Below are 19,747 nucleotides of genomic sequence, written 5' to 3'. Positions count from 1 at the left end.
AGTTAGATTAGGTTTGTTGTTAGGGGAAGGTATATTCCAGGAGAGGGAACAGCATATGCAAAGGGTGGAAGCCAGAGAAAGGAGAGCACATTTGGGAAACTGAGGTTAGGGATGCCCAACAGAAACTTTCTTACCCCATCCACAGGCCTCTCAGATTCAGGGTGTCCTGCATGTGCTGACTGATGCCTGCAGCAAGATGAGTGCTTGCCTTAGTAGGCTACTCATTCGGTACTGCTTGAGTTGTATCCCTACCAGGAGTCAAGGGCATGCCTCCAAACCCATTTATGGCAGCTGTATTTATTATTATAATTATAGATCTTACTTAGATATTCAAACAAATGAAATGTAAGACTGAAGAGACAACTGTGAAAACTAAGCTGAATACTTTGTAGAGATTCAATAAAGGTGAATTGCCAAAAAATTATTTTCTGTCCAATTAGATGAGAATTGATAGCTGTAAAAAAAAAAAAAAGAAAAAAGAAAAATCGAAGAATCTTTACTCAGAATGCTTCACAAGTGTCTCTGGTTATTATTGTACTTGAAAGAAACCAGAACTGGAAATCACAGTTGACACATTCTGGTGTGACCTAGGCAAGAAAGAATGCAGAGTTCCAGTCAGATGATCATACCCGAAGACCTCTGGTCCTTTGTGATAACAAAGATGAACCCATTGCACTTTTATATGTTTTAAGTTAAGATGTTCATGGCATAAATGCAGGTGTGATGTTTTTGAGTTAGGGCTTTCAGGCAGCCTGACTGCACCTATGGGAGAACCCCTTCAGTGGGTCTCCTCGCTGTAGCAGGAGGAGGTGAGGGAAGGCTTGGAGTGTTGAGAGATGAGTCTAGACCAGAGATCAGAGGTAAGGAGTCTGCCCATTCTGGGCTTCCAGGTGAGGGGATTAGACTAGCCCAGGGGGCAACTAGGAGCCATAGTAGGGTTTTAAGTGGAGTGAGGTGATCAGATTTGCATTTTAGAGACATGGCTGGCTAGATTGTGTCCTTCCTGGAGACAGGAAGAGTCTGTTGCTAAATCAAGTGGAGAGAGCCCTGATCTAAGAACATGACCATAAGTCGAGGTGCCTGGGTGGTGCAGTCCATTAAGCCTCTGACTCTTGGTTTCGGCGCAGGTCATGATCTCAGGGTCCTGAGATCAAGCCCTGTGTTGGGCTCTGCACTTAAGGCTTAAGACTCTCTCTCCCTCTGTCCCTCCCCACCTGCATGCTCATGCTTGCACTCTCTCTCTCTCACAAAATAAATAATCTTTAAAAAGAGAGAAGAGAACACATGACCATAGTCCTGGAGAAATGAAAACTTGGAGGTCAAGCCAATTGGATGTTTTGGGTGCTGAAACCCAGGTGCCTGGGTAATGGGGAGCATAGGAGAAAAGCACATGAATGGGAGACTTGTTTCCATTCCAGGCATGTTGAATTGGAGGCACAGGTGGGACAGCCAAGTGAAGATGTTCTCACCATGGCCTTCATCATAATAGTCTGATATTGGGGAGGAAGACCCAGGAGAGAAGACTTGAAAGTCCTCAGCAAATGAATGGTTGTTCTTAAGGCTATTGGAAGCAGTGTTATCATCCAGGGTGTGTATGAAAAATTACAAGAGGACCAGCAACATTTGGAGACCAGTAAAGGAAAACAAAATCCACAAAGAAGATAGGAAAGGAATGGCCAGACTGCTAAGTGGTTTCCCAGATGTCAGAGGAAGCCCGGCTTCAGGGATGGAGTGGTTAGCAAGGTCAGATATAGCCAGAGGGAAGTTGGGCATTCTGAAAGATACACATTGGATTTGCGGCAAGGAGGAGGACAGTGTTGACCTTGATTGGCAAAGGCAGCTTGAGTTCACTGGGAGGGCAGAGCCAGAATGCAGCAGGAGGGTGGCTGCAAGGCCGTGGGGGAAGTCAGGACTTTAAGTTTTAGTACAGAGGTGTTTTATCAATTTTGTTTCTCGTTTCTCTTAAATGTTAGGGCTAATTAAAAAACTTTTGTCTTGCTACCTTATTAAAAAATTATTTTGGCTTTACAGTATCTGAAAGCTCATTGATACAGATGGGTCTGTGTTTATTTTTACTAAATGTTTTTGAAAGAAATAGTAATATTAGGTATGCATCAGAAAGTTCCATTCCTTGATTTAGCGTTATGAAATAATACCCCAACATTAAGGAGGTGGAAGAAATTTAATCAGAAGAGTTTATGCCATTTTAACTCTTGATTTTTTAATTAAATAAGTTGTAAGAAATTACTGAAGCAATTTTTTTGAAAAGTCATGTGATGAAGTTAATAAATTTATTAAAACACTTCAGATTTATTCTTTTACCTGGTCAAAACAAAGAAAATACGTTTTTTCCCTTTGCCTTAATTTGCTGTTGCTGATCCTCTTTCTAATTTGTTATTCTAATTACTGTTATGAAAGTTAATTTTCTCATTGATAGATCTTTGGGTCAAAAAACAGAATTGAATCCTAATCCTGTTGACTAGCTATGTGACCTTAACCTCAGAGTCTTAATGTCCTCCTTTGTAAAAGGAAATATTAATGTTCTGTACCCCACAGATGTGTGAGAACAATGTGGTGCACAGTAAATATGTAGCAAATATTAGCTATCATTCCTGCAAAAAACCAGAGGGATGTATTCGTTACACAGGGGACAAGTAGTGAGGACCAGTGGGCCATGTTTATTGCCAGAGTTCTGAGTTACTTACTTGACTGCACTAACCAGCAGTTTAACCTTAGACAAGTCACTTAATCCAATGAGTAAAGCCCTAGAGCACTAGAAGTCTTTATGGAACAATATTCTGTTTAATTATTATCCAAATATAGGTTAAGCAAATTTAAAATGCATACACTCGGGTTATTAGCAAAAGAAAAAACTAGAATTTTTTCTGTTGATTCTCTTGACCCAAGATTTTAGGCATTATCTAAGGATGTTCCAAAGTATCACTTAGAGACTACACCAAGTTTTTTGTTAAAGCAAAAGAGAAAAAGAAACACAAAGCAAGTGTTAAGGCGTATGTGATGCCTTGAAGTTATTATAACCACGCCATTAAACCTTTTTGTCTGATCCATTATTGTTTGGATTATCTTTCTGCGCGTGCTTTTCAAAAGTTTTCTTTCAATAATGAATCAGAGAGAAAATACAAAATCAGATCTTGTTTGCTTAGCACCTACTGAGAGTGATAGTAACAGTTCTTGGGAAAGCAGGTTTGAAGAATTGGGGATAGCGAGTTTTGGTTGTCAGGTGTGGACGTCATGAGTCTGGTCTAGTTCTCTTCTCTCCATCCCGCTTTTGTACGCTATTTCCAAGGGACACTGGGCATTGCTTGTATTTATTTGTGAAACAGGATGACTCAGTTCACTTGTCTTTAGGCACGTACTTGCAGGAAAAATGTTTTCCTGCCTGCTAACACTGAGCACGTTAAAAATCTCTCTTCTGACCATGCTGTGAGACAGTGTGGATTCCAAAGTCAGAGGAATTTAGAAATTATTCCGTATACAGGAACAAGTATTACAAACATGGACATCAATGCCTTGAACCACAGTGCCTGCAAGTCTTAGACATGCTGTTAGCTCCAATGGGAGTTTTATCTGTGCTGGTATTTCATGCCTTAATCACTGCCTATAATCAGGATTTTTTAAGAAGGAACTTAATGTTTTAGTCTGTCTCAGAAAAATAACAAAGCTTTTCACCTTTTCCCAGCAAATTCTTGAAATTGTTATCATCTTAACAGTTCAAACATTCTCAGTTCTAAAACTTGGATTTGTTCACATCTTTCTAGGATTAAAAAAAAGTAAAAAGTCTTTAAAATATCCTGTGTCCAATACAAGTTTCAGAAATTGGATTTTAAAAGTAGAAGAAAGAATACTACAAGTCACAAAGGAGAGCCAAGAGATCTGAACATGTAGCAAACAACCACACAGGGCCTGTACTCTGTGCATGCTGTTGTTCCCAAAGCTGAATCCAACAAGGCTTAACACTACGCAGACCTTCTTCCTCCCTCAGTTCAGCAAGATTTCAGTTGTAAGTAGTGTAGCTGGCACTGAGACCGGATCGGGCTGACTTGGAAGCCCAGATTGCTTCCTTTCTACCCCCTGTCTTGCAGGTGCTATACAAAACACAAAATGATTTTTTTTTATGTGTACAGAAGTATACCTGTGTGTCAGCTTTTAAGGCCATGCCCTAATAATTGCCTTTAATTAAAACAAAAGAAGAAAGGGAAATTCATCCAGTACCTATTTTGCTCTTGTTGTTGAAACCTGCTCAGTCTTGAGGACGCAAAGACAAATACATAAATACAGAACAGACATGAAATATGTACTAGGTGCAGAAGGATGAAAAAAAAAAACCACAAAAACATGTTGTTTACAGAAGATGGGAGAAGCAGAGGTCTTAAAATGAAGACCTTACTTTTCTTTTAAAGGGCAATTTTTATTTGTTTCTGAATTAGTCTAAACATTGTGATAAATAGTGCCCAGGATCAATGTCTTTTTTGGAGAGGTTGGGGCATGGAGTAGGGGCACATGGGTGGGTTTTTAAGCCACTGAGAAAATTTTCCATCGTCTTGTGTGTTTGAGTCTGTGTTACCACAGATTGAAAAGCAGTAGCTTTGAAAACACAGAAGCACATTTACATCCTCTGTATCGTCACGTGTACACTGGGTGGTTCTCACCCAGCAGCTTCTTACAACTTGGGCTCCACTTCCTGTGTGCTCTATGTAACAGGCTCCTCCCCTTCTGTGGTGAGGAGCCCGGCTGCTGAAGGATGTTTCAGTAAGACCTCAATTGAGCCTGCCTTAGCCATACATGAGCAGGCAGCATATACAACTTTCAGAAATTGGTTATATATTCTTATATTTCTCTGGAAGATAGCATAACTGGTCTGTAGATGAATAATACAGCTTGTTTATTGTGATTAAATCCATTCAGAATAAAGGGATCCCTCTGGATACTCAGTTATTTGTGCTAGTGGACAAGGGAGCATTGGTTTGAATAACTGATAGCAAATGTAGCAAATTAGTTCCTGTTAAGGAGTCCCCCATTCCAGCTTTAGGAACTGCGGCCCCATATCAGCAATGGAGAAGAGCAAGTGAGTGTACACAGAACACATGCTGCAGGGGCGCCTGGGTGGCTCAGTTGGTTAAGCGTCTGCCTTCGGCTCAGGTCATGATCCTGGGGTCCTGGGATCGAGCCCCGCATCAGCAGGGAGTCTGCTTCTCCCTCTCCTTCTGCCCCTCCTCCTGCTTGTGCTCTCTCTTTCAAATAAATAAATAAAATCTTAAAAAAAAAAAAAAGAATGCATTCTGCGTTACTCTTGATTCTGGGTAGTTGTTGCTCACATGGGAGTTTGTGCTGTAGCTCGGTCCAGCCAGATGTAGGGAGTTCCTCCGTTTGTGGTGACGTGGTACCTGATCTTGAGCCCATTTTCTAAAACTGACAGTATTGTCATGCCAAAGGATAGTGTTACTCTGTCTTCTGGGGCCGTCTCCTATCTTGTGCCTGTCCTGTAGCTCTTGGTGATGGGGCCATATCTAAACCTAGCAGGGACATAAAGTTGCCAGGATATTCCTAGGCTAAGAACGCCTCTGTCATGCGGGAAAGGTTGCTGCTTTCAGCAGCAGCAGGGAAACTTTGAGCAGAAAACCAGTGCTGGTAATCTTTCTGCACAAAGCAGAAGGTGGTCATGTAAGAAAATCTATACCATACTGTATTTAAAGGAAGAAGATCTCAGGGGCTCCTGGGTGGCTCAGTCGTTAAGCGTCTGCCTTTGACTCAGGTCATGGTCCCAGGGTCCTGGGATCAAGCCCTACATCGGGCTCCCTGCTCCGCGGGAAGCCTGCTTCTCCCTCTCCCACTCCTCCTGCTTGTGTCCCCTCTCTTGCTGTGTCTCGCTCTGTCAAATACATAAATGGAATCTTTAAAAAAAAAAAAAAAGAAGAAGATCTCAGAAATTCAGAGGTAAATGGAACCTTAAACGACCACCTAGTCAATCTCAAGAAACAGTCCTGGAGAAGTAGAGATGACCACTGGTTTGAGTTTGAGGTATCACTACTAACTTACCCCAATTGTTTTGTGGCATTTCCTTTCCACATAGGTGTGTGTAAATATATATGGGTCTTAGGACCACTTTGCCGAAAATCACCTTAATTTCTGTATCTTTAATATAAGAAAAATCATCATAACTTCCATGTGTTTTCAACTTTTACTTTATTTTCACTGATTTCTAAATATTTGATAATAGGATATAATTTGAATTTCTCTCCTCCCCTGTGGGACGGATCACTTACTTAATTCTTTCAGGGTTGCCAGTAATCAATGTTTGTAATTCCCAGTCCTGACCGTGTAATGTAGTGGTGTCTTATCCAAGGAGAATAGATTAATGTGTGTGTTTGGGTGGGGGTGGAGTTTAAGACTTTTTTCAACTATGCTTAAGTTCTTTTTTTTTTTTTTTTAGATTTTATTTATTTATTTGACAGAGAGAGACACAGCGAGAGAGGGAACACAAGCAGGGGGAGTGGGAGAGGGAGAAGCAGGCCTCCCGCGGAGCAGGGAGCCCGATGCGGGGCTCGATCCCAGGACCCTGGGACCACGACCTGAGCCGAAGGCAGACGCTTAACGGCTGAGCCACCCAGGCGTCCCTATGCTTAAGGTCTTTGCTGTAGTATTCTTATTCTATACTTACTGTAGTATTCTTGTAAATACAGGCTTTAATCACTAAAAAAAATTTTTAAGCTGAAAGTCAAACCTCTGTGTTACTTCTTCCAAAAATATCTTAAAAGGGTTGTTGGGTCAGTATCCTTCGATAAGATGCCTCATTTAAACACAGTTTTTGTTTACTTTTTTCCTTCTTTTTATCTTTGTTTTGTTTTGGGTGTGCAATAAAGTAAGTTTACTTAGTAGATGCCTTTGATTTAAGATCCTAAACTCCCAAGGATCTTAGTGTAGTGCCTTGACCCTATCTCTAGATTTGGAAGAAGTCCTTGGGATATAAGAGCTACCCTTGTACCAGCTGCCAGTGAAAAGCAAAAGTGAGCAAATAAACCCTTAGGACAATACCAAGGAAATGTGGCAAAGAGATCTTTTTCTTTTTGACATCTTGCAATTTTAACCAACCAAGCAAACAGACGAACCCCAAATTTAAGAAAATGAAAACACTCTAGATTTTATTTGCCTCCTGCTGGAATTTAAACTTAGAAGGGATACCCATCAGAATTAATTCCAACTTTTCACTGGTCAGTATCTCAGCATTTCACCTCTTTATTCTAACTAAAACCACATCTATCCATTCATTCCATCGTCTTCATTAGTTTCTGAATTGATTTTTTTTTTTTAAGATTTTATTTATTTATTTGAGAGAGAGAATAAGAGAGAGAGAGAGAGCACATGAGAGGGGGGAGGGTCAGAGGGAGAAGCAGACTCCCCGCTGAGCAGGGAGCCCGATGCGGGACTTGATCCTGGGACTCCAGGATCATGACCTGAGCCGAAGGCAGTCGCTTAACCAACTGAGCCACCCAGGCGCCCTGAATTGATTTTTAAAAGGCACACTAGCATTCACGATATTGCCTCAGAGGAAGGAGTTTCTTGAATTGACTAGAACAATACTTCTCAAACCTGAATGTGTATTTGAATGCCCCAGACCTTGTTAAAATGCAGGTTCCGGTTCTACATATGTGGGTGGGGACCCAGAGGCTTCACTGCTAACCACCTGCCGGGTCATGCCAGTGCTGTGGGTCTGTGGACCACACCCCAAGTGGCAAGGCCCTAGCACACTTTCTTTGGGAGTTTAGTAATATGTGTTACTATTAAAAGAGAGTTTTGTGACCCAATAAGGTTGGGAAATTCTGTTATAAACAATGTTACACAGCTGTCATTTGGATTTATGGGAGCCTGTGGCTACTAATGTATCCTTGTGCATTTCCTAGAGGTAGACTTTTTGCATGGACCTGCTATGCAACTAGTATTCCCTGTGACATATATATAGGAAACTTTACCTTATAGACTCTGTTCTGAAAAATAATTTCAAGGAGTCTTTTGAGTCCATAATTTAATTTAGTACCACCTTTTTAAAGAAGCGATAGGCCCCTTTTGAATGAGGCATTTTACTAATCATTTAAAAAATCTGACTCTTAAATCATTTTAAAAAATACTTGCAAAGGGAAAATTTGAAGCTGATCTGGTGTTGTGAGTGTGATTTTCTGTGTGTGTGTGTGTGTGTGTTTTCACTGCATTTCACCTTTGTTATGGATTATTAAAGCTGTGAGTTCTCGAGAAAACCTTCTTTAGCTGGATTTAAGGATGGGGTGCATCAAGTCAGTAGAAACAGCCCCAATACTTAAGAACAGTCTACAGTATAGCACATAGTCAACATGGGTAGTGTATTAATCATGCAGTTTTGCCTAGTGAGTTCATGCTGTGTGGGAACTAGCACCTTTTTGTGGACCTTGGGTCTTTTGAAGTTGAGATAGCATTATTGGTGACGTTTATTAATCTCTAATGAAGTGCTGGTATTGTTCTAAATACTTTTTAATATGTTCTCAATCACCCTCAGAGGATTATTGGTGCCCCAGTCATACCCATTCTACAGACCAGAAACTGAGATCCCTAGAGACTTAGAAACTTTTCCTAATGTAGTTTGGTAGAGCAGATTTTGAACCCAGGTGGTCTGGGTGCCATCAGTGTAAAACATGCATTTACTAATTGGTTCTGTTACTGTTTTAACCACCGTTTATTGACGGATGACCATGTGATCACTACTTTGCATATATTATATCTCGTTCATAAAGTTAAAAAGGCAACGTCTTCCTGTCATGAAGAAATTGAAGGAAGCGTAGTTTGTTAACTATTGTTGTTTCACAATATAAAAGAAAGACTTGCTCATCGCACATAACTTGGAAAATGGTGAAGGGTATGGGCGAAATAAATGACCTGTATGTCATCTAGAGAGATGCTGTAAGAAACAGCAATTCTCTTCATTATAGACGATATACACTTTATATAGTGTGAAAGATACACATATTACTTTCACATAGTAGACTGTACACATACATACATATATATTTTTTGAACAAAATCCTTCCTTTAAGGTGATTTCATAAATTTACAATTAACATAACTCAAATTTTTGTCATGAAATCCTAACTCCATTTTTGAACTTAGCGACCTCTCTGCTCTTTCCCCTGTGAAATAGATACCTTTTTAAAAGCTCTCTGAAAGTCTAACTCAGCCTTTGGGATTGTAATTAAAAGCAGCAAACGCATTTCTCCCACCTTCGGCGAAGGCTCTTGACCACACCTGATACGCTGGTGAGTGTGTTTGGGTTTGGTACGCGGAGGCTTTGCTTGAGTTTAGAGTTTCCTCCCTGACGTCCCTGGGACGTCTGGAGCCACCAACCTTAGCGGCTCTGAGCAGTGAGCGAGCTGTCAGCCTCCGAGCAGGCTCTGGCCGGGAGTGCACCCAGCGTCAAAGCCGTGAATAAGCGATTTCTGCAGTTTCCGTAGCTGAGAGCCTGTGTGATTCTCCGTGATGCTCAGTCACACCCCAGTCCTGCTCTGAATGTGGCTGTTTTTCAAAGAGAAGGATGGTAGCTAGAGGGGAAATAGCAAGATTTTGGAGTCTGGAAAGCCTTCACATGGGTATGTGTGCACAGAATGAATTATTATATTGTGGCGATGTTGCTGATTCCACTGTTTCCTTCCAAGTTACGCTGCTTTCTCTTTGCTGCTTCTTGTCAGTTTAAGTGTGTCTGTGAAAGCTCATTCATCCTAGTGCAGCGTCCTGAGGGTACTTTTAGTTGTGGATACAGTAAATCAAGGAAATTGGCTTTGTTTATGGTATAGCTGTTAGTGTGAAATGGAAAATAAGAAGCAAGCATCCTGTATGAGTTATGGATCTGGTTTTTATTGTGCTGGTGTTTCTTCTGTTACATGAAATTCTTTTATACAAGAGTTTATTGTTGGGCTGTATATAAAAATGTTCCTTGCTAATTTGGGGTATGTAAGGCTCTCAGTTGATTTCTGAAAAAGACTGTTTACTGTTTTCAAAAGTGTATTGCCCTGTATTTGGTTACTGCACTGTTCTCCCTCTTACTTTTCAGTACTTTTGTGAGTGTTGTCAACTAAAGTAGTTCCTCTTTAAATGTGAAGGAAATGTGGTGCTCTCACCCTAAAAAGTTATAGGTTGTGATCCATGTATTCTTTAAAAGGAGTAAGAAAAAAAAAACTACTTCACAGGAATAATTTTAGCCAACTGCTACAACGTGGATACAGTAGGATGCCTTTTTAAAAGTCTTGTCTCTGTTTTTGCCTTAAGTCAATGCCAGTAACTCAGACTGAAATGAATGAGAATTGCAGCTGACAGCTTGAAGGCTGCCTTGGGCCTCACTGGGGCAATACAGTTTAGAGTTTGTGCTTCTTCCTTGTTTTAATTGGTTTTCTGTGTTGGCCGAGAGCAGACAGGGATGTGGTTATGGCTTGTGTGTCTGGCAGACTGAAAAAAACAAGACCAGCGTGTACGCCCGTTTCACTAAAAAGTTGCCCACTGATAACTGCATTCAGAGCACAGATCTGCCTACCAGGGGCTGTGCTTGTCCACTTCAGTAACTGGGTACCATGATCCTGTTGTCTGCTGCAGACCAGATGAGGCTGGAATGGAGAACAGGGGGTGCTGGCTGCCCCACTCATCCTGAGCACCAGTGGGTGGATCTGTGTGTTTATTACAGCCGAGCCAGCCACACCAGCGCGTGGGAGAGCAGAGGTGGCCAGGCGGGCAGTGAGGGGAGCCCCCGCTGTCCTGCTCCTCTCAGCATTCCTCCACTCCCTGGGCAAGATTCCCAGTCTTTCTTCCCACACTCTTGCAAAGGCCGAGGGAAGGCCTGACCTAGCCTCTGGCTGTGAGTGGAATGCTCTCGATGTAGCTAAAGAAAGAGGCGCAGCATGGCAGAATCTTCTGTGCAAGGCTTTGCGCTCGCGCGCCGCTCCCCCCCCCCGCCCCCACCGTGTTGCATGAGGCTCCCCTGCTCCTGCCCTGCCGCCGCAGGTGGCTCTGTTCCTTCGATGAGCCTGGCTGGAAAGAAAAGGAAGGAACTCTCTTTAACTGGGAAGGCTGGTTCTGTAGGAATTTTCTCTTTTCCGGCTCTGAATGTTTACTGGCTCAGTGTGTTCCAAAGACTTTTTCATATACTTGCTATGCTAAGCATATATATATATAATGGAAATGACAGCAAACACAGTATTTAGTCAACTTTAAATGATATGCCAGCATAAGATAAAATACTGAGTTTGCTAAATTCTGGGTTCTATTTTATTTGAGCACCCTGATTGGGTGGGGGGCAGGGGAGGGGTTGGGGGACCCTGAGGGACAGCCTGATGGCCCTTCTCTCAGGAGGAAGCTCCAGCCAGGGACAGGCAGGGAGAGGGTGGGCCCTGGGCCGTGGTCCCTGTGAGCTAAGTGAGGGCAGGACTGAGGCAGGTGCGTAGCAGGATTGCTTTGGAGCCAGACAGACCTGGGTTTGAATTCCAGCCCCACCACCTGGGAGCAGTTACTTAACCTCTTTGAGCCACAATTTCCTCCCCTAAAAACGGGCAGTAATAATCCCAAGATGCTTACAAGGCTTGACCAAGATGATTTATATTAAGTGTTTAGCGCAGTGCCTGGTACACACTAAGAGTTCATTCCGGGGATGTGGTGAAACCAGATAGGTTCTTGCTCAGGATTTGCGCAGCCAGCCAAGAAGCAACCATCAGGAGCTGCGAGGGGGTGGTGAACCCAGCCCAGAGAGCCGTGGGGGGGTAGCCAAGTGGGGGAGAGGAGTCCAGGACAGATCCACGGGTGGCAGCATGGTGGACCGGGGAGCCATAGTCAGAACCAGAAACCCAAGGAAGAGCAGCAGCTTGCTAAGAGGATGCCAAGGGACAAGCCAAAGGTAAAACCTGAGGGTTCATGGCAAGACACTGAGAAACCGAGAGCCTAAATCCCATGTCTGAATCAGAGATGGGACAGAGGGCAAGCTTCCAGAGTGGGAGGAAGCTGAGGTCTCTCCATCTGCTCTGCTCCCAGGGGAGAGTGGAGCTCCGGGAGACCTCGGGGGTGTTGTCTTGGGGATACGAAACCCTGGTATCTGAGGGCTCTGAATACCCACTTGGCATATGAGCACAAGCAGACTCTTTTCCAGATGATATAGAATATATGTATATGACCCAACTCTAGGGTAAGTTTTGGCCTTAAATTGAGAAGAGGGAAGATGATTCATAGGTAGTTTAAAACAAAACTCATTAAACCATTTGCAGAAACAAAATCCACTGTCGGGGGTTTGGTGTAAATGAAGCCCAGTTGTGATGTAACTTATTCGCATCACCAACCACTCCAGGCAGCAGAAGTCAGCAGTGGCCCTAAGTTGAATCCAGATGAAAAGCTATATGCTGGGAGAATTATTTTCAAAAGACCCATAGACACTATTAAAGGTTATCAGTGAAGGCTAGCATGTCCATTTCTAGGACCCTTTTTGATCCTATTGTCAATACATTTAAAAGACTCAAAAATAGTATTTATGGGAAATGGTTTGCAGGTCTTGATTAGGCATAATAGTGACTTTCGTGACGGTAACATTTTAAATTCTAGATATGAAAGCTAATCATTCAAGCCTTTCACCCAGTCAAGTGACAGTGACTAGTAAGCATGTTTCTTTTCCCTAAAAAGTTCTTTTACCTGGGAGAGGGGTGGGGGCAGATATAAAGAGATAGGTACATGAACAACTAACCAGAATATTGTAGTTAAACAGCTAAAATATAATAACATAAGTGTGATGAATATTTTAAAGGTGGTAAGCCCTACCTTCTGGAACATCAGAGACAGAGATTGTTGCTGCAGGGGATCAGGGAATAACAGGGAGGAGAGCCAAAAAGTCACGGAACCCATCACTAAGAAGTGGGAGCCAAGCTGCCTCAAAGTCGACGAGGCAGAATCTGATTGGCTCTTTGGATGAGAATGTTGCTCCATGTGGAGAGGGTGGCATGGACAAAGGGATTTTGTCCTTTTTGTTAATATAGGGAACATTCAGTGGTACAAAGTAGCTAAAGCAGAGGTTTTCACCAATGAGATCAGGGTACGTTGCTCTCCAGATTGTGACTTGCTGCACGGACAAGCCACAGAACCCATCCATCCTAAACAAATCCATGTGGGTGGTTTACGTAAGTTTGGCCTTCAAGTCCCATGGTTCCCACAGTTAGCCAGGCATCAGAATCACTTGGCATGCTTTTGGAAATCAGTTCTCAGCAAACATCCCACTCTCCCTGAGCACTTGGTTCCGTGGTCCAGCGTAGGACAGGAATCTTTATTCTAAACATTCCCCAAGTGATTGGGAGCCATCCCCATTGGATGCACGGGAGCCACTGAAGAGGAAGGAGTGTCTCGTGTTTTGACACTGAAGCCAGCCCCCTGGAACCGGGTTCGTCCCCTCTGTGTGCGTCTCCATGGCTCAAGAGTGGCTCTGGGTCGTTGGGGTTTCAGCCCCTGCAGCGGTGGCTCTGTGAGAGCTGCTCACACCCTGAGCCCAAGCTGCTGGCCTGCCTCCCTCCCCTGAGTTTGCTATTTCTGGTTTGAAGATGGGAAGCGAGACAGGCTTATCTCGAACCTGAGGAAGTCTTGAGTGCCCAGCAGGAGGTTTTCTAAAATATATGTTTTGAAGAGATTATTCTAAGTGTAGGAATTCCCCTGCAATCAGCCAGGTTTGGTGAGGGGGAGTCCCCCCAGAGGAGCTGCCCCGCGGCGGGAGGAGGGCTGCTCGGTAGGTAGTCCGTGTTGGGGTGAGGTGCATCATGACAACGGCTGACATCCAGTGACCTTCACATCAAGTGGCTGATGGTGAAGCCCGCTGTGTTCGTTCTTACCTTCTTTTTATGTAACAAAACACTTCCACATGCACCCTGTCACTGGCCCTCCCCACGGACGCCTGAGACACATTAAGAGATGCGTCATTTTTCTCCATTGCAAATGAGAAAGTGAAGACTCAGGGAGCTCAGGGTCTTTTTCTGTGTGGCCTTGCTTGGACCCACACCAAGGTCTCTAGACTCCCAGACCGGTGCTTTTGAAATTCCATCCCTCTGCTCAAAAGCCCTTAAACATGCAGAAATAAGCCAAACGGGAAATAGAAGGGTTGTGTGTCCTGAGAAAAGCTCCCACCAGGACATGTTTTCTGTGTGCGTAAATCGGACTCCTATAGGAAGTCCTTACCCTTTGGCACATGTTATAAAACAAAATTTTCCATTGTTGGTGATGTTTGATATTTCCTGTCATAAAAATTCACCTTTGGAGTCTGTAGCCAGGTTTCATCCCTTCACCAATGCAAAATATAAGTCCAGACAGAAGAATGTCTGTTGCGTCCCTGAGGAATGTTTCCCTTAGGAATGTGGAAGCTGTTTATTGTTGGCCTTTAAAAAAAAACAAAAGGAACCTTAGGTCATCTCTAGTTGTATTATCTCTGTATTTGCAGCGGTCCTGCTGACTTAAAAATATTCTGTGCTCTATGGATGTGTGGCTCTCTCCAGTTGTTCCTAAAGCCACATCTGGCCAGGCTGTGCATGTGGCCTGGGGAGGTGACCGGTTCACTCAGGAAGTAAGCAGGGAACCGGGGCGGGGGTGGGGGTGGGGGAGAGGAGAACTCAGAGCTGAATCTCAAGGTACGACTGCAGAAGGGACAGGGCTAGGTAGGGGATGCCACAGGAAGAAGGTGGCCCAAGTGCAGTGCCTGGGAGACCCCCAGGGAACAACAGCCTTTCCAGAAGGACGCTAACTGTGACAATTCAACAAGAATGTTAAGAATTCATTTTATACAGACAGAATATTTCTGTGGATTTACTCTATGGAAAAAGGTGTGTTTCAGAATTGATCCGAGCCAGAGCTATGTGCTAAAAATCAGTATGCAGAGCTTTTAGATAGCGAAGGATGTTCTCTTTGGGCTTGAGTGCAGCTTTTTTTTTTTTTTTTTTTAAGATTTTTTATTTATTTATTTGACACAGAGAGCACAAGCATGTGGAGTAGCAGCTAGAGGGAGAAGGAGAAGCAGGCTCCCTGCTGAGCAAGAAGCCCAATGTGGGGCTCTATCCCAGGACCCTGGGATCATGATCTGAGCCGAAGGCAGTTGCTTAACCAACTGAGCCACCCAGGCACCCCTTGAGTGCAGCTTTAAGAAGTGCTATGGAAAGAGAACACACCGTGCCTGCTTTCATATTACTGTATCTAGGGCTTTGGGGGATTTTAAAAGTGATTTCAATCCACAACAATCTTTGCTCCATGTTTCCAAGATTGTATTAAAAAATGGCTTTTCCACACCTATGTATTCAGCAGAAGAAATACATTTGGTGAGGATGTGGAGAAATTGGAGCCCTGTGCATTTTTGGTGAGCATATACAGTGGGGCAGCCACGGTGGAAAACAGTATGGAAGTTCCTCCAAAAGTTAAAATAGAGTTGCCATGTAATCCAGCAATCCCCCTTCTGGGTATACATCCCAAAGAATTCAAAGCAGGGTCTCAAAGAGATCTGTGCATAGCCATGTTCACTGCAGCATGACTCACCATGGCCAAGAGCGGGGAGCAACCCAGGGACATCCACAGATGAATGGATATAGAAAACACGGTGTGTACATACAATGGAATATTATTCTACCTTTTTTTTTTTTTTTTTAACAGTTTTTTTTTTTAAAGATTTTATTTATTTATTTGAGAGAGAGAATGAGATAGAGAGAGAGAGCATGAGATGGGGGAGGGTCAGAGGGAGAAGCAGACTCCCTGCCGAGCAGGGAGCCCGATGCGGGACTCGATCCCGGGACTCCAGGATCGTGACCTGAGCCGAAGGCAGTCGCTTAACCAACTGAGCCACCCAGGCGCCCTATTATTCTACCTTTAAAAGGAAGTTCCGACAACATGCTACACACACGAACCCTGAGGACATGATGCTAAGTGAAATAAGCCAGTCACAAAAGGACGAATGCTGTATGGCCCCACTTAAAGTATCTAAAGTGGTCAAAATCATAGAAACAGAAAGTAAGAAGGTGGCTGCCAAGGAAGGGGGTAGGAAGAAGGGAGAATTAGTGTTTAATGGGTATAAGGTTTCCATCTTGCAAGATGAAAAAGTTCTGGCGATCTGTTCACAACCATGCGAATACACAACACTGTTGAACTGTACAGTTAAAAATGGCTAAGATGGTTAATTTAATGTTATTGTGGTTTTTTTTTAAACACAATAGAAAGGAGGAAAGGAAGGAAGACATTAAATTTACTCTTTTTATTATTAGAATATATTCATTTCTCCTAATTTTGCTGAAGGTACATATTGAGAATTTATCGTAGCTCCACATCATGCAAAATTCTCCCAAAGAAAAAGTCACCATGACTGACCTTAATCTATAGTTGAAGATTTTGAGGCCATTAGGTTAAATGAGACTACACTCACTTAGTGAGGAAGTGATCAGGTGGAGTGAAGAAGCCTGCGATCCACGTGGCCAGTGGCGCAGACCTGCTGTTTGTGCAGAGGCCTGCCCGGTGGAGGTGACCGTGGGCTTCGGCACACAGTGGGAGAGAAGATCTGCGAAGTAGAGTGGGGTCGGATTACAGAGGGCCTTGAACTGCTGCAGGAGAATTTTGTCAGGATGCAATTGATAACTACAATGTAGTTTCTAGTGAAAATGATGAAACCGATGTTTTAAGAAGTTCACCTTAGATAAGTCTCGGGAATAAAAGGCACAGCATAAGGAATATAGTCAATGATATTGTGATAGCGTCCTGTGGGAACAGGCGGGAGCTCCACTTGTGAATATAGCACAGTGTTATCAAATTACTATGTGGCGCACCTCAAGCTTAAGGAACATCGTGTGTCAACTATACTTAAAAAAAGAAAGAAAAGGTACAGACAGAAAACCAGTTTACCTTGGAAGTGAGCTGTAGGATGGCTGGCAGGGAGCCAGGTGGGGACGGCAAGCAGGAAGACCACCGTGTGCATCTGGCCTTGCACCCAGCTCTGTGTAGCCCTGTTAAATAGTTAAAGATCTTGGAACTTTAGCTTTACCCATCAGCAATTTGCAATTCAGTTAAAAACCAATATTTTGAGTGCCTTTTCTCTGCCAGGTATTATGCGAGGTGCCAGGGATACAAAAACGGACTCTGTCCCTTCCCTAAAGGAAGTTACGGTCTCAGAAGGGCAACACACATGTCAAGACAATGTGTATGCACTGAGGCCACATCAAACTGTAGCACTAAAATCCCTCCCATCCAGACAGCAGACACTGAAAACCCCAACTCCATAAAATGTGTGTAAATTATAGGACAGAAACAAGGAGTCCTCAACTGAGAGGGACTTGAAAATTGTGAAGGGAAAAGGATAAAACAGAAAATCAGATCTTGGCAGACCCAGTTGGGACCCGGGATCAGGAGTAGGAAGGAAAGGGAGGCAAGAGGGACAGGAGATGGGTGAACATTGCTACGCTCCGGAATGCTGTGCAAGTACCAAGATTGGGATAGTAAGCCATTTTTATTCTGTCCAGTCGTCTTTGCCTTATCACTTAATAACAAGGGTAGTCCTGGCAGAGGCAGCGCCAGCAAGGAGGAGCGAGGACATTGGCTTGACTGCTGCTGCACACGCCGTGTCCTATCGCGGCGTCAGTTACTCATCTGGAAGTTGGGGAAACCAGCAGTACCCACCACGTAGCATTGCCGTGAGGATTATATGAGCCGAGTCACGTGAAACAACACTCTGTGCCTGGCGCATTGTGATGCTGAGGGAAACCGTCTTGCACTTGTGCAATGTTTTTCAGTTTATTCAGATAGTGCTTTTATGTATCATTTCACCTGAGGTTCACAGTAATGTAACGATAAGTTACTTGTTGAGGATTTACAGATGACCCCGGGCGATGCCTATTACTATCTGTATTGGACAGTTTGGCAGATGAAACATTGAGAAAGAAACTTGACCAAGGACTCAAACTACTAACAAACAAAACACCAGAAATGATTTTTATGCAGCACTGTTATTTGAAGCCAAGTCTGCCTGCCCCAAAGCCCTGCTCTTGGACTATGTGTTGGTTGTATTTTCATCCATCCAGCCAGGAAATAGTGAGTGCCTGTGTGTGCCAGGCAGTGGCCGGGTACTAGAAATACAGTTAAGAACAAAGCTGACAAAATCACTGCCTTTATGTAGTTTGCATTTTAGTTGGAGAGACAGACAACACACAAAGTATATTAGATGGTCAGAGATGCTGTGGAGAGAAATGAATCCGGAAAGAAGAGCAGGGGTGGAGAGAGGGGTGGTTTTGAACGGGCTGGTCAGGGAGGGACTTGCCTGAGTCTCGTGTGCTTGGGGGAGGATATCAGGCCCAGGGAACAGCGACCCCGGACGGGGGAGAGCCGGGCCAGGAAGAGAGCAGCCAACAGAGCCGGAGCTGAGTGACAGGGCTGGAAAGTGCAGAGTGTGTTTGAGGTGGGGTTGGGGGGCCCATCTTCAGGGTCTTGGGCTTTCTCCCCTGGATGGTTTGGAGTGGTGGAGTGACAGGATGGCTCTAGCTACTTTGGGGAGAATCACAGCTAGCGGGGAGGGGCTGCTGGGGTGACCTGGCTGGAGAGATGGGAGAGCAGTGAGAACAAGCCAGATTCTGCACCTGTTCTCAGGGGGAGTCAGGATTTGCTGATGAGCTGGATGTGGGATGTGCGAGGCAGAAGAAAAAGAATGACCTCTGAGTAGATAAAACGTGTAAACTTACTCCCATTTTACAGATGGAAAAACTGAGGTTGGAAGAGGCTAAGCACCTGGCGCCAAGGTCATTTAGCTAGAAAGTCAGTAAAGCTAGGGTATTTGCCCAGGTATTTTTACTCCACATTCCTCAGGCTTTCACCGCAGGCCTCCTGCCCTACCTCACTTACCCACTGGAAGGCTAAGTCAGCTGACCCCACCTAGCCCCTAGAACCATCTTGTTTCTGTAATGATTAGTAAACATTAATCCACACTGTGGAAATCTTTCTCATGGTGCAGCTCAACCAGAGATAGTTTTCTAAGTGTTTATGAAAGCAACTCAGATCATTCAGTAGATGAAAATTTCCAGACAGCTTTATGCCACTACCTCTTGTGGAGGTTTAGCATTTTTTCAATGGAATCCCTTTCTCATTAGACTCCTGTAAATTGTGAGTTTGTGCGTTATCACCACTGGCTTATTCCCCCCCCTTACTGATTTTCGTAGCAACAGCCAGATCAGATGGTAAAGACTTCTCCCTGGAAAATGGTGTTCAGTGGGTGTTTGAGGGAAAAAGTGTCATTTTCAGGGCTTTCTTGTGGACAGGAGGCCCAAGTACCTTTCTTTTCTTGGCGTTTCCCTCCTTTTGGCTCCGTAGCCACGGCTGAAAAATGATAGGACGATTGCCATCTGTCCAGGTTGTGCCAGATCAGTGTTGGCTAAGGCAAGAGCAGTAGAACAGTTCAGCCGTTGGAGGGTAGCTGCTGGGCCTGGTAGTCCAGCAGCCGCTCCAAGGCTTCCGGTGGTTTAGTGGGGTTTTTTTGGTTTGGGTTTTTGGTTTTGGTTTTTGTAGTCTAATAAGAAAGACTCATGCGTGTACAAAGTTTATATTTGCTTCCTCAAGACTTTCTCCCTCCACCCCTCTCCCCCAAGTACACACACCAGGAAAGTGCCCTAGACTGGGTGACCTCATGTTCTCTGCCTGCAAGCACTCTGACCACAGCATAGGAGGCCGAAGTACCAGACGGTATCCAGGTTCT

The 19,747-nt window shown here is 44.0% G+C and overlaps 1 protein-coding gene across 6 annotated transcripts in view; it reads left to right on the top strand.

Moving 5' to 3' along the window:
- Window positions 1-19,747, top strand: part of SPATA13 (spermatogenesis associated 13) — a 138,167-nt gene that overhangs the window by 100,128 nt on the left and 18,292 nt on the right. The window contains exon 1 of one of the 6 annotated variants that reach the window (XM_081814725.1): window positions 8,983-9,629. The exons of the other annotated variants lie outside the window; for them this stretch is intronic. Within the exon in view, the coding sequence (XP_081670851.1) occupies window positions 9,575-9,629 (55 nt within the window). The 5' untranslated portion in view covers window positions 8,983-9,574. Of the gene's footprint in view, window positions 1-8,982; window positions 9,630-19,747 lie in introns of those variants that run through there. 6 annotated transcript variants of the gene reach the window in all.

This window comes from Leptonychotes weddellii, chromosome 3 (assembly GCF_054177405.1).
Source record: "Leptonychotes weddellii isolate Sample4059 chromosome 3, ASM5417740v2, whole genome shotgun sequence".
Lineage (NCBI taxonomy): Eukaryota > Metazoa > Chordata > Mammalia > Carnivora > Phocidae > Leptonychotes > Leptonychotes weddellii.
The sequence above is the reverse complement of the archived record's forward strand: the minus strand, read 5'-3'. Positions and strand labels throughout refer to the sequence as shown.